The sequence below is a fragment of the Notolepis coatsorum genome, assembly GCF_963971535.1.
Source record: "Notolepis coatsorum genome assembly, chromosome: 13".
NCBI classification, from domain to species: domain Eukaryota; kingdom Metazoa; phylum Chordata; class Actinopteri; order Aulopiformes; family Paralepididae; genus Notolepis; species Notolepis coatsorum.
The window spans coordinates 93,150,724-93,165,004 of NC_140177.1; the positions used below are offsets into that span (position 1 = coordinate 93,150,724).

At 43.9% G+C, this 14,281-nt stretch overlaps 1 protein-coding gene across 1 annotated transcript; it reads right to left on the reverse strand.

Moving 5' to 3' along the window:
- Window positions 1-4,255: 4,255 nt before the first annotated feature.
- gpr141 (G protein-coupled receptor 141) lies at window positions 4,256-12,410 on the reverse strand (the record flags this gene model as incomplete). Its single annotated transcript, XM_084327742.1, has 4 exons — window positions 12,289-12,410; window positions 11,407-11,619; window positions 6,702-7,047; window positions 4,256-4,546 (listed from the first exon to the last, which is right to left on the reverse strand). The coding sequence occupies exons 1-4, from the start codon at window positions 12,369-12,371 to the stop codon at window positions 4,256-4,258; spliced, it is 933 nt and encodes a 310-aa protein (XP_084183868.1). The 5' UTR covers window positions 12,372-12,410.
- Between the last annotated feature and the right edge of the window lie 1,871 nt (window positions 12,411-14,281).

Genomic DNA, 14,281 nt, shown 5'->3' on the forward strand with positions numbered 1-14,281 from the left:
GACCGGTTCTCCAAGGCGGCCCACTTCATTCCCCTCCCCAAGCTCCCCTCGGCTCGGGAGACGGCTGACCTTGTGGTGCAGCACGTCTTTCGGGTTCATGGGCTTCCAGTGGATATTGTGTCCGACCTGGGTCCTCAGTTCGCCTCCAGGTTCTGGAAGGCGTTCGCCGCCGGTCTAGGCGCCTCCGTCAGCCTGTCGTCTGGGTTCCATCCGCAGACGAAAGGGCAGACGGAGCGTGTCAACCAGGATCTGGAGGGCGTTCTGAGGTGCTACGTTGCTGGGTGTCCGGCGACGTGGAGTAGGAGGTTGGCCTGGGCTGAGTATGCGCATAATACCCTCCTCTCCTCCTCTACTGGTATGTCTCCCTTTCAGTGTCAATATGGTTTTCAACCTCCTCTGTTTCCCGAACAGGAGCAGGAGGTGGAGGTGCCGTCGGCCCGGGCACATGTGGCTCGTTGTCGCAGGACGTGGAACAGAGTGCGGACGGCGCTGCAGAAGGCCTCGGTTAAGGCTCAGCGGCAAGCTAACCGCAAGCTAACCGCAAGCGTCGTCCGGCTCCGGTTTTCTGTCCGGGACAGCGGGTTTGGCTTTCCACTCGTGATCTCCCTCTCCGGGTGGAGTCCAGGAAGCTGGCTCCTCGCTTTATAGGCCCCTTTAAAGTGGTGCATCGGGTGAATCCTATGGCTTACAGGCTACGCCTTCCGGCCTCTATGAGGGTCCATCCGACATTTCATGTGTCCGTTGAAGCCGTTCCTCTCATCGCCCTTGTCCCCGCCACTCCCTGCGGTTCCTCCGCCCCGCATTATTGACGGTCAGCCTGTCTATACGGTGCGGAGAATCCTGAGTTGTAGGCGGAGGGGTAGGGGGTTTCAGTTCTTGGTGGATTGGGAGGGGTACGGGGTAGAAGAGCGTTCTTGGGTGCCTCAACAGGACTTGTTAGACCCCAGCCTGATCGATGATTTCCGGCGGCTGCATCCCGAGGCCCCTAGGTGAACGTCGGGTGCCGTTCGTCGGGGGGGGTACTGTAACGTTCGGGAGACTATCCTCCTTAGGATAGTATCCCACTGTCTACCTGGGTCACTCCTGTTGTTATGGGTTCACCTTGTATGTCACCACTGATTGCTGTCATCACTAATTGTCTGTCACACCTGGGTGCTGTCATTGGTTGACAGACTGCTGTCACTCATTGACAGCGTGGAATGTTTAGTATGTGACCTATTTAACGTTTGCTCTATCCTTTGTCCTTTGCTAGAGCTTCACCTAAACCTACGGACAAGATACAGCTTGTCCGTAGCTGGAACAAGCACAGACATATTGTCTTTATCCCTGTACTTGCATTATACGCTTTTCCCTGATAATAAACAGTACAGCTGTTTTGGAAGAGTAAACATTCTCCGTCTCGTTCTTCTTCTCGACAACTTGGAAGTCACTTACCCGTTCGTAACAGTTTCCCTTCTAAAAAAAGATCGAACTAGGACAGGAGATGTTGGTGAGAAGAGGTGTCAGCTTTCCTCCGTTACATCCAAAGAGTTCTATAGCAGCATGGCTGGCTTCCCGAAGGGGCATACCAGGAAAATGCCTTGAGGCCCCACACCATCAGGGGCCCCGAATGAACCACAGGGAAGGCCCTGAGAGCCACAGGATTAGTGGGTATATTAATAGCATCATCTCAATTATTTTAATTGGAATATATGCCAATGCAAGCATGATTTGAATTCAGAGGGTCCTTATACTGTCTGAAGAGCCCAGAGTCAGATATCAAAAGGCCCTGGAAATTAGTATTCCAGAGCTGTTTTAAAAAAGAAAATCATGATAATAATAATTCTTCTCAGGGTATATTTGGGGTATAATTCGACCATGTATAACAGTTTCTGACAAAAAAGCCCTGTGATTATTTTACCATATCAGTGATTTATGTTCACACACATTCTTGAAGCATTAGATGTGTAGATGAAAAATACACTGGAACTGGAACTTTCAGAATATACATCTGTTTTACTCCAATGTTTACAAACATTACAAACATAAACAAACCCTTTACAGCCACAACATTTGCTAATATTAGTCCCGGTCAGTTAATCAACGAGAGAATGAAAAAAAACTAGAATAAAAAAAAAATCTGAAAATAAAATTTTTATTGGTGGGGCTACCCATTTGTTTTTAGATTTGAATAACTGATTTGGCCTTTAAAATGGCCTCTGTGGACCCCGAAGTCAGATGGCCTGCCTTGCAGCATAATTTATTTGTTTTCTTCACACACTTTAGTCCTTTGTCTAGTTTAATTTGTGTTTCTTGTCTTAGGGGACCGGTCGTCCAGTTTCACGCCTTTGTATATTGGTTTTGGAGCTTCTCTATCCTTTTGTTCCTCCTCTTATAATATGTTTCTGTTATTGTGTGGCTATGGTTTTGTTTTAACAATTTATTTAGTTATTTCTGTAAAAAGAAATATATATATATATTATATATATTCAAAGCAAACAAAAACATTATCAAAAACAATACTCATACATACATACATGCATACAGTATATACACTGTATATATACAAATAATAATAATACACTTTATTTGTATAGCACCTCCTATAGTGCTTCACAATAGAAAAAATACAGGCACAAAATGAGCACATAAAGTACAGACATATGAAATCACAGTTTTTCACATTAGAATCTAACATCCCAATATAGGCCACCTTGTTTATGGTTTGATTCTATTGCAGTTTAAAAATAGACAATAATAAAAAGAGTAAAATATAATAGACAGAGTAAAATAGTGCAACAGTGCAGTGCAATAAAATAGTTCTCCATGGCCTTATCACAAATGGTGCTTTTTCCCGTTCCCATGGTAGTCTGGTTAGTGTTGCCTGAGTTTCTTTACAGGACAGTTTCTGAATTTCTTTACAGAAACAGCAGAGCAGCTCCTTCTCACTTTGAGTTTATTTACAAAGGTCCGTTCTAAATGTTTTAAAGGACAGTTCTGAATTAACTTTACAGAACAGAGCAGTGCCTTAAATTACTTTGAGTTTCATTACAAAGTCCAGTCCTAAATTACTTTATAGGACAGTTGTATACTAACTATTAGAGCCAGTCTGCCAAGCACACTTCCGATCTGCACAGCAGAAATGGTGCTTTTTCCTGTTCCCATGGTAGTCTGGTTAGGGTTGCCTGAGTTTCTTTACAGGACAGTTTCTGAATTTCTGATACGTATGTATACGTATATAACCCCCCACCACACACACACACACACACACACACACACACACACACACACACACACACACACACACACACACACACACACACCCAAAGGGACCATACTTTAAATGTACTTAAATGTACTTTTTGCATTTTACTCTGTCCAGTGTCTTTCCATATTATACTGCCATCATACTTTGAGCCATTGGCCATAACACAGTGCACTTTCATTCAGTTGAGATCACAGTGCCACTGCCTTGGAAACCAGTCACATTTGTTACAAGATCATCAAGCCATAACCTTTTATACAAGATCATAAAAAGGGTTATCGTGCTCCTTCATTGTATACACCCCTTCAAATATGCTCCAGTTCTAAGGTCGGGAAACTACTCGCATAGCCACTTTCAGATGCACCATGAGTGCATTTGTCAACCGGTTCGTCATTCTACAAAGGGGCAGTGGAGGGCATTGAACACCCATGTTTTCATTGTGCTCCTCTCGGTTCTTCATCCAGGGAGGGACACACAGTCGAATAAAAGTCCACAACGTGCAACATAATAAACACTTTCAATAGCTTATTTAATCAGTTTATGGAGTCTATATGCAGCAGGTCAGTCTGATATTACAGCAGGCCTTATGATGCAATCCATTCTAAGGTGGGAAAAAGTGCCCTCTCCCCACTCCCATCACTAGGGCTGGGTATCAGCAAGGATTATCCAATTCGATTTCAATTCACGAGGTCCCGACCTGATTATCTTCTATATCGATTCAGTCAGGCTTGATAGTGCTGGTTTCAGGGGACCAGCACCTGCCATTGTTGTTAAAAGATGGAATTTGGTCAACTGAGTTTCCGTAGCAGTTCAGCAGAAACTCAATGCAAGGCGAACTATAGAGACATCTGCAGGACGGGAAAATCTTCACACTTCACCCTTCACATAAAAAAAAGGCAAAGATTAAACAATTTGTGGATTTTAAGAATGGATTCAATTCAATTCAGATGAAGCAATTAAATATCGATTTGTCTGTATTTTCCCCACATCACTGTCTGTAATCATTTTGACTCATGAGAATGTGCAGCAGCCTGGATAGCAGGGCCTATTGGACCCCCTCCCTACGAAGGTCAGCATGTCCAAACAGCTCAGAGTGGTCATGGCCAGGAAGAACTCGTTCACCCACTCCAGCTTGGCTTGATCGTTCATGCTCCACACGTAGTAGATCCTGAAGACATGGTAGGGGACGAAACAGACCACCATCACCAGCACGAAGCAGAGGCTCTTCACCTGGGCCCAGAACTCCTGGTGTGAGAAGGTGAGCTTCTGGTATTTCTTGTAGACACGGGTCAGGATCCAAATCTGGAAGAGGATAGAGTTGGTATAGTAACTCAGCGTGCAGTATAATTCAGTACATCTGACTTAAAGGGCCACTTCGCCGGTTTCCGATCTCAAACCTGTGGTTCTGTTGTGGGGAGGACATGTGGTAAGATAGGATAAGATAAGATATTCCTTTATTGATCCCCTTGGGGAAATTCGGTAGAATTATGGTAATCAAACATAAAACATACCAACATATCAGCTCAGCTAAACAACTTTTTCAACATCTCTAAATGTTGGGTTAATAATAATTGAATTGAATAATTGAGGACGTTTTTGCAGCGGGGGCGGGGGGGGGTTATCCTTCTAGATAAGCCACTGACCTGGCAGCACGTTCAGTATTATCGGGGGGGGTTATCCTTCTAGATAAGACACTGACCTGGTGGCAGGTCAGTATTATCGGGGGGTTATCCTTCTAGATAAGCCACTGACCTGGCAGCAGGTTCAGTATTATCGGGGGGTTATCCTTCTAGATAAGCCACTGACCTGGTGGCAGGTCAGTATTATCGGGGGGTTATCCTTCTAGATAAGTCACTGACCTGGCAGCACGTTCAGTATTATCGAGGGGGTTATCCTTCTAGATAAGTCACTGACCTGGTGGCAGGTCAGTATTATCGGGGGGTTATCCTTCTAGATAAGACACTGACCTGGTGGCAGGTCAGTATTATCGGGGGGTTATCCTTCTAGATAAGCCACTGACCTGGCAGCACGTTCAGTATTATCGGGGGGTTATCCTTCTAGATAAGCCACTGACCTGGTGGCAGGTCAGTATTATCGGGGGGGTTACCCTTCTAGATAAGCCACTGACCTGGCAGCAGGTTCAGTATTATCGGGGGGTTATCCTTCTAGATAAGACACTGACCTGGTGGCACGTTCAGTATTATCGGGGGGGTTATCCTTCTAGATAAGTCACTGACCTGGTGGCAGGTCAGTATTATCGGGGGGTTATCCTTCTAGATAAGCCACTGACCTGGCAGCACGTTCAGTATTATCGAGGGGGTTATCCTTCTAGATAAGCCACTGACCTGGTGGCAGGTCAGTATTATCGGGGGGGTTATCCTTCTAGATAAGCCACTGTTATCGGGGGGTTATCCTTCTAGATAAGCCACTGACTTGGTGGCAGGTCAGTATTATTGGGGGGTTATCCTTCTAGATAATGGTAAATGGCTGCTTTTTTTATATAGCGCTTTTATCCAAAGCGCTTTACAATTTGTTACTCACATTTTACCCATTCACTCACACATTCACTCACACACTCACACGCCGACGACGGAGGCAACCATGCAAGGTGCCAACCTGCTCATCGGGAGCAATTAGGGGTTAAGTGTCTTGCTCAAGGACACATCGACACGCTGCCCGGGAGGAGCGGGAATCGAACCGGGAACCTCCGGATTGCCAGACGACTGCTCTACCTCCCGAGCCACTGTCGCCCCTGACTTGGTGGCAGGTCAGTATTATCGGGGGGTTATCCTTCTAGATAAGCCACTGACCTGGCAGCACGTTCAGTATTATCGGGGGGTTATCCTTCTAGATAAGCCACTGACCTGGTGGCAGGTCAGTATTATCGGGGGGGTTATCCTTCTAGATAAGTCACTGACCTGGTGGCACGTTCAGTATTATCGAGGGGGTCATCCTTCTAGATAAGTCACTGACCTGGTGGCACGTTCAGTATTATCGGGGGGTTATCCTTCTAGATAAGCCACTGACCTGGTGGCAGGTCAGTATTATCGGGGGGTTATCCTTCTAGATAAGCCACTGACCTGGCAGCACGTTCAGTATTATCGGGGGGGTTATCCTTCTAGATAAGTCACTGACCTGGTGGCAGGTCAGTATTATCGGGGGGGTTATCCTTCTAGATAAGTCACTGACCTGGTGGCAGGTCAGTATTATCGGGGGGGTTATCCTTCTAGATAAGTCACTGACCTGGTGGCAGGTCAGTATTATCGGGGGGTTATCCTTCTAGATAAGTCACTGACCTGGTGGCAGGTCAGTATTATCGGGGGGGTTATCCTTCTAGATAAGTCACTGACCTGGTGGCAGGTCAGTATTATCGGGGGGGTTATCCTTCTAGATAAGTCACTGACCTGGTGGCAGGTCAGTATTATCGGGGGGTTATCCTTCTAGATAAGCCACTGACCTGGTGGCAGGTCAAGGCGACAGTGATGACTATTATGACTCCACTCAGGACGTAGTTGAAAGCAGCCACCGCCGTGTCCCTCAGCTCCCCGCCGAAACAGAAACACAGGTTCCTGTGTCTGGTTGCGTTAAAGTTTTCCGGCGACCCGTATTCCAGGATGGACACGGGAAAAGCCACGAGCAGCACCAGGAGCCAAACCGCTGCACTTGCGCCAACGGCGTGGAGCGTCCGGTAGAACTCCATTCTGATGGTGCGGTTGTGGAACGCCAGGTAGCGGATGACCAGAATGATGACATAGAAGACGAAGGCCAGGTAGATGTGGGCGAAGATCATACCACTCACCACCCTGGAGTAAGTTTAGACATGGTGTAGTGATTCAATAATAATAATAATAATAATAATAATAATAATAATAATAATAATACACTTTATTTGTATAGCACCTTTCATACGAGAATTGCAGCTCAAAGTGCTTCACAGCAGTAAAGAAAAAATGTGCATAAAAATAGACAATGTCAAGGTAAGACATCACACCAAATCACAGTTCTTCATATTAGGATCTAACATCCCAATAGGCCTCCTTGCTTACGGGTTGGTCATCACACATAATATAGACAATTTCAAAATTCACAGTAATAAAAGAGCAAAATAGAGTAGCCAGAGTAAAATAATGCAATAGTGCAGTTCTGAATTACTGTTTAAAAGACAGTGGGTCTCATTCCCGAAATCTTTTCAAAGATATATTCTGGAAGACTTATCTTGGAACCACTGAGACATAATCTATGACAAGTTCACTCTGAGTCCTGAACGTGCTGGTAATATGTCTTAAGTGGCTGAAAAGGTTGCACAAATTATATTATCTGATATCTGCTTGGAGAATGGCATTCTGTCTTAAACTCTAAAGCGTGTTCCCGTTCAGCTCATTTGCATACAAAACAACGCCTCCATAGTTCCTTATAAGGCAACTGGTGACGCAGCTGTGTGAAATGGAATAGCGGAAGTGCTTTGCGAGTCTTGCAAGCCGCGTGATTACGAAACCTAGCGTCAGTCAGTGCCAATCAGAGAGCGTCTCCGAGAAATGCGGCTAGGTTTCGTAATCACGCTTGTGCCCATCAAAACTAGATTAGATTAATGTATTGGCATCATATACAGCTCGCGGTACACACCTGCCGCAGTGCGCGCGCACACACACACGCGCGCGCGCGCAGTACTGTATATGAATGAATGAATGAATGACATATAATATATATAGCCTACGGCGGGTGTAATGAATGAACGCAGTATGGCTTATTATTCCATAATTAAGCCTATAGGCTACTGTTCATTCGTAGGCGCACACAAGACTTGTTATGGAATATTAATGCAGTCTATTTCCACCGATTAGCTTTAGTTCTTATTTATTTATCCACTGTCATTTCAGTGTTGGTGTATAGGCTATATAGTGTATTTCAATATAAGTTTAATTGATTAATGATATATTCGAAGGAATGCAGGTTTATAGCTATATCAACCCCCTCCAATGTACAGTAAATTACAAAGTATGGTTTTGTGAATATTCCAATGTACAGTTTTGCTTGTACAGTCTAAGTCTATCCCCCACCCACCCCTCCTACCCAACCTCCTCCAACAGTTTCTACGTCAAATATACTATTTTTTCTGGACTCTTTTTGTATCACAAACAGTACTGTATTTGCAAATCTGGTATGTCATAAATGTATAGATGTAGCAGTACTGTCTATCTGTGTTGTGTGTGTCATATATGTTATGATGAATTGAAAATGGGGGACCCTGATGTAAACAAGACGAAATTCTTTCTCTGGTCTGCATCCCCTTATGTAATTGAGCTGTACTGTACTGTACCCATTCTGCAATCTGTTAATAAAGTTTTCAATCAATCAATCAATCAATCAAACAAAGGTCTGTCCCATTGTATACCAATCAATGGGATACATTGCATGTTGACCTGCATTCTTTCAAATGTATATAATTAATCATTAAAACAGATGTGTAACAAATAAGAAATATAAATTCCACAGAAGGCATTAAATTATTATTATTTTCAATCATTTCACAATAATTGCATAATTGTGTTTGAATATCTGAGTAATTAAAGTAATTATACATTTGTCCAAAATAGCTGGTTCAGATATGGTTAATCCAGCTGCCCTGTGATCAGATGAATCCATATTATTTATTTTTCCGACATCAAATGCGTAATTTCTTATTGTACAAATATTGTCATATTTATTTTAATTATGATTAAGTAATTAATTCCAAGGAGGCCTGTAGCGTTGATGTGAAGGAATCACTATGAGAACACAGTCTGTCAAGTTATAATAACATTTTAAATTAGTCAATCAATCATGAGATTTGATCGTGGGCTGAGAGCATATTTAAGTGTGCTCCTCAGCACTCTTAAATCTGCTCTCAGCCACGATCAAATAAGATCTCAGGAAAGTTTGGGGACTCCCACTCCCAGCCCTAATATGTCTTAAATGGGCCGAAATCTGGCTAAGACGAAATATTTTGTCGTAACTTCGTTCGGGAATGAGACCCAGTCTTTCCTGTTTGATACCCACACAGCTTAAAACCTGATTCCCACTTTGACCCTTTGAACCTCCCTCTCAGGGCAAACCTCCCTCTCAGGGCGCAATTCCCTCTCTCAGGGCACATGGTGTACCCCCACACAATCGTTCTTCCTGCTTGATACGCACACAGTTTAAAACCTGTAATAAAAAGTAATAAAAGAGTAAAATATAGTAGACAGAGTTAAATAGAATACACAGAATCAATTATTGAATAGAATAAAATAATGCAGTTCTAAATTACTGCAGTTTAAAACAGTAAAATGGGAATGCCACCCATTTTAAATATTATGTTCTTCCTGTGCCCAAGGACAGTCCAGTCAGTATTTGTGAACACACACCACTCACCCCTAAAGCTAGAAATCAGAGAGAGAATCCTCCAATCGGTGATGTCACTGGGATGTAAAATCCGGGGCTACTCCATGGACAATAAACGGGGCTCCGCCTTTATTCAGATTTGATCAAATGTTTGTGTGAGCTCTTACACCCAAATGAGGTTTATATTCTAGCATTGCTAGAAGGCCTGAATCAAACCAGAATCAAAACTTAATTTGGGTGTTAAAGCCCACATGGCAGTAAAATAAATCTAAAAATAAAAAGGGGGGCCATATTAACACTTTCAGTGCCGTTCACGGATAAACATGTTTCTGGCGCCCGACGGTTGAGTGCCAAATCACTGATTAACACGTTTCTGGATCGTTATTTATTTTATTCGCCATTTCCATTGATAATTCATGAATGGGTCTGAGATCGCAAACGTCCAATACCGCCGCCTAACGCCTTGCGGCCGCTATTGCACATCCTTGGATTCACTCTGGCTCAGCCTGTATGTTGATCTAACAAATCTAGTCCGGGTTTTCCCTTCTCGGGCAGTAGCAACGGTTATAACACATGGATTGGGGAGAATCAAGCACAGTGGATTCATGTAATTTCATGGATTATCTTGGCAACACGATCGAGATCAATACTTGGAATGGCGATCAGATAATTGGATTATTCTTTTTGCAGTACATCCTAGTCAAGGTAAGTGCTATATGTTATCAATCTTGCGTTGATCCGAGCATGCCTCCATTGTGATCCGTGAGTGTCCTGTAACGTTACTCCACAACGTATGCCGTTGGTGACGATCGAAGCATAACCCCCCCCCCCACCCTTTCATGCATGCATGATGAAACATAATACCAATAATCTAGCGTTGATTTCAGATTGATTGTCGATCCAAGCAACGAATGGCACGCTTCCTAATGAAATGCAATAAAACGCTGTTTAGCGGCATTTCCTGGGATTACACAGAATTACTCTAAAACTATACTCATATTCACCACGGTATAAAACGGGAATGTATTGATGTTTTTTGCATCTTGGCCAGAAGAAACTCAATGACAATCGACTATATTATTAGATCCATAGCTATAATATTTAATATAGTTTTAGCACTGCAAACACCGGCATGTACCCCCGTTCATTACAGCGCTGGCACACACGGCCATACGCCCACAGCGACCTCTGTCGCCCAATGTGTTAAAGGGCCACTTAGCCGATTTTCCACATTAATCCCATAATTCTGTTGTTAGGAGGACATGTGAAAATCGGATATAGAATTTACCAACGTCTTCTGTGTCTCAAGAGCTCAGCCACATCGGCCCCCCCGGCCCCCCCGAGACACTCCGCCATCACCTGGCAGATGGAAAACCTGTCTTGAACTACAGACATTATTTACTCAACTATTTCTTCAACTTTCCTGGAGTTGGGCCAGTTGAGAAAATGTGTCTGCAATTCACTAGAGCTCTGCTCAGAGTTTCTTGGGACGCTAATCCGACACAGTTCTCGAGACACAGAACACGTTCGTCAATTTTATGTCTGATTATGACATGTCTTCCGATAGGAATCAGGTTAAAAATGTCCCCCCCCCCTCCCCCCCTTTTTTTTTAAGAAGACGGGGCCATAAACACTGTGCCTGATTTGCCTAATGGGGAACCATGCACATACTGCACCTGCATAATCCCTGGCCCCCCAGGTGCCACTCCTGCACACACCTGCATAATCCCTGGCCCCCCAGGTGCCACTCCTGCACATACCTGCAAAATCCCTGGCCCCCCAGGTGCCACTCCTGCACATACCTGCAAAATCCCGGGCCCAGGCGCCACTCCTGTGAGATGTAGAAGTAGATCCTGAACGGGATGGTGAGGAGGAAGATAATGTGCACAATGATGAGGTTGATGACGGCTGTGGTGGTGAAGGAGCGAACATTAGACTGGAGGATGTTGATCATCAGAGACATGCTGACGCTTCCTCCCACCAACACCAGCGAATAGATGGAGAGCAGAGAGAACCTGTCAGCAGAGGCAAACAATTACATTTACTCTATAGTTACTATAATCGAGTCGATTTTTACTAAGTAACACTACTTTTTTAGTATGTTTAGAAGCCTTTACCTGTACTTCTACTTGAGTACATTTTTAAGTACTTTGTTTTGTACAAAGTTTAGTTGATATGCGTATGCTGAGTTCAATGCGATCTGTCATTTACATTGTCAGTTTCCATTAAAAGGTAGCTGAAAGTACTTTATTTATTTATAAAACATTTTTAAAGAGTGCTACTTTTGAAATCTTAGTGCACTAAACCTCCTTTAAAGGATCTTGTCAACATTATTGGAAATGCTCTTACTATCTTCTTCAGAGTCAGGCAAGAAGATAGATACTCTCCTCTCTGTGCATTCAGTAGAAAGCTATCCATCTGCAAGCTAGCCTATCTTAGCACATATTAATGGAAGCCGATACGGATCAGCTAGCCTAGCTGTTGGACAAAAACACCTCTCCTGGTGTTTTTAATTGGGCTTGCTGATCCACTCCCATTCATTTGTGCTAAGCCAGGCTAGTTTGGAGAAGACGGTTAGCGCATTCCCCATAATATTGGCATGTTCCCTTAAGTGAAGTTTTACTGAAGTAACAGTACTTGAGTCGAGTACTGAGTAATATATTTCAATTATCTTTCCACCTGACCTGTAGGCATCAGACATATGGTGGGTGTTGCTATGGTTTCCATCAGGCCATGCTTCAGATGAGGTGGTGTAACTGCTCTCCATCTTTGTCTTGTGACTTCTCTCTTCTCTTCTCTTCTCTTCTCTTCTCTTCTCTTCTCTTCTCTTCTCTTCTCTTCTCTTCTCTTCTCTTCTCTTCTCTTCTCTTCTCTTCTCTTCTGAAATGTTAAGTACAATGTTTTCATGACACCTTTTTAAGGCAGGTGTGAGGCAGCTCGGCTATGGGGAGGACATGACCACGCGATTGCCAACTGAGTTTAGCCCTGCCCCCATAGTTTTCATTGGCTTACATGCAGTGATGTCTGGCCTGGGAGCATGTCTATGTTCCCCGGGTTCTATGTTCCCCGGGTTCTATGTTCCCCACTTGCGATAAAAAGGGTCCTATGTTCCCCGGGTTCTATGTTCCCCGCTTCCGCTACCTGCTCCCGAAAACCGCCACCCGCTCCCGAAAAAGCGACAGAGTTGTGTGAGGGCCGACCATGTCAGCTGTGCTTCATTCTCTGTCATTACGGTAGTGTTCTCAAATGTACACGTCACGACGTGGTGACATCGGTAACTGGAATCATCTTTTGAGGACGTTTTCTTTTGGCGAGTGGATGTGAGTGACTTCGTTTGAGAAGTGTTTTAGTAGCGTTTTAGTAGTTTTGTATTTTATTTGCGCAGCTGATTATTATTAGTAAGATGATGATCGATGTCAAGACGGTCAAGTAGGGTAACGAAAATACCCTAAATGTTTCATGACGATGACGACGGCACGATATACACAACATCAACACCAGAAACAACAGTGGCGGCAGATGGACCAGGGTATGTAACGCTAGTAAAATGTTTGTAGTAGTACAGCTACTGTGTGTGTGTACTGTATGTCTGTGTGTGTAGGGGCCATATGGCGAAATATGTATACATTTACCATTGCCTACCTGTGTTAGTAAAATTGCAGGAATGCAATACAGCTACTGTGTGTCTGTGTGTGTAGGGGCCTTGTGGCCAATTATTGTGAAATATGTATACATTTACCATTGTTTACCTGTATAAAAGTATGCAGTTTGTAGTAGTACAGCTACTGTGTGTGTGTGTGTGTGTGTGTGTGTGTGTGTGTGTGTGTGTGTGTGTGTGTGTGTGTGTGTGTGTGTGTGTGTGTGTGTGTGTGTGTGCGTGCGTGCGTGTGTGTGTGTGTGTGTGTGTGTAGCACCTCGGACAGTCCTTCATACCAGCGGCCATCAGGCTCCACAACAGTGGGCAGGGACTGCGCCCAGACATCCAACTAGAACTAATAGGAACCCAAGGAGGACAATAACACTACCATATGCATACTGCACCTTATGTGAATACTGCACCATATGTGAATATGGAATACTGTGATACTGTGAATACTGTATATTTCAGTTAGTTAGATAGTAAATTATAACACTACCTTATGCATACTGCACCTTATGTGACACTGTGAATACTGTATATTTCAGTTAGTTAGATAGTAAATTATATTGACTTATTTGTTTACACAGCTTGTGTTGTTTTGACCTGTACCCCCCCCCCCCCCCCCCCCCCATCCCCCATGCTGCTATGATGCCCCCCCCCCCCCCCCCCCCCCCATCCCCCATGCTGCTATGATGCCTGAATTTCCCCAAGGGGATCAATAAAGGAATATCTTATTATATCTTATATGGCCTATATTGGGAAATATGTATACATTTACCATAGCCTACCTGTGAAGGAGAAAGCACCTACCTATATACTTCTTTTATTTATATTTTTTTATGTGTGTTTTAGTCAATAAAGCCTACATTGATTTAACTTTCTTATCATTTCTTTTTAGGATGTCTAATGTCTGCAATGTGGGCCTTGCAGCTGGAGAGGAACTGTTTTCTGCAGAACCACACAGCTGGAGAGGAACTGTTTTCTGCAGTAGCTACCACCCAGCTGGAGAGGAACTGTTTTCTGCAGAACCACACACG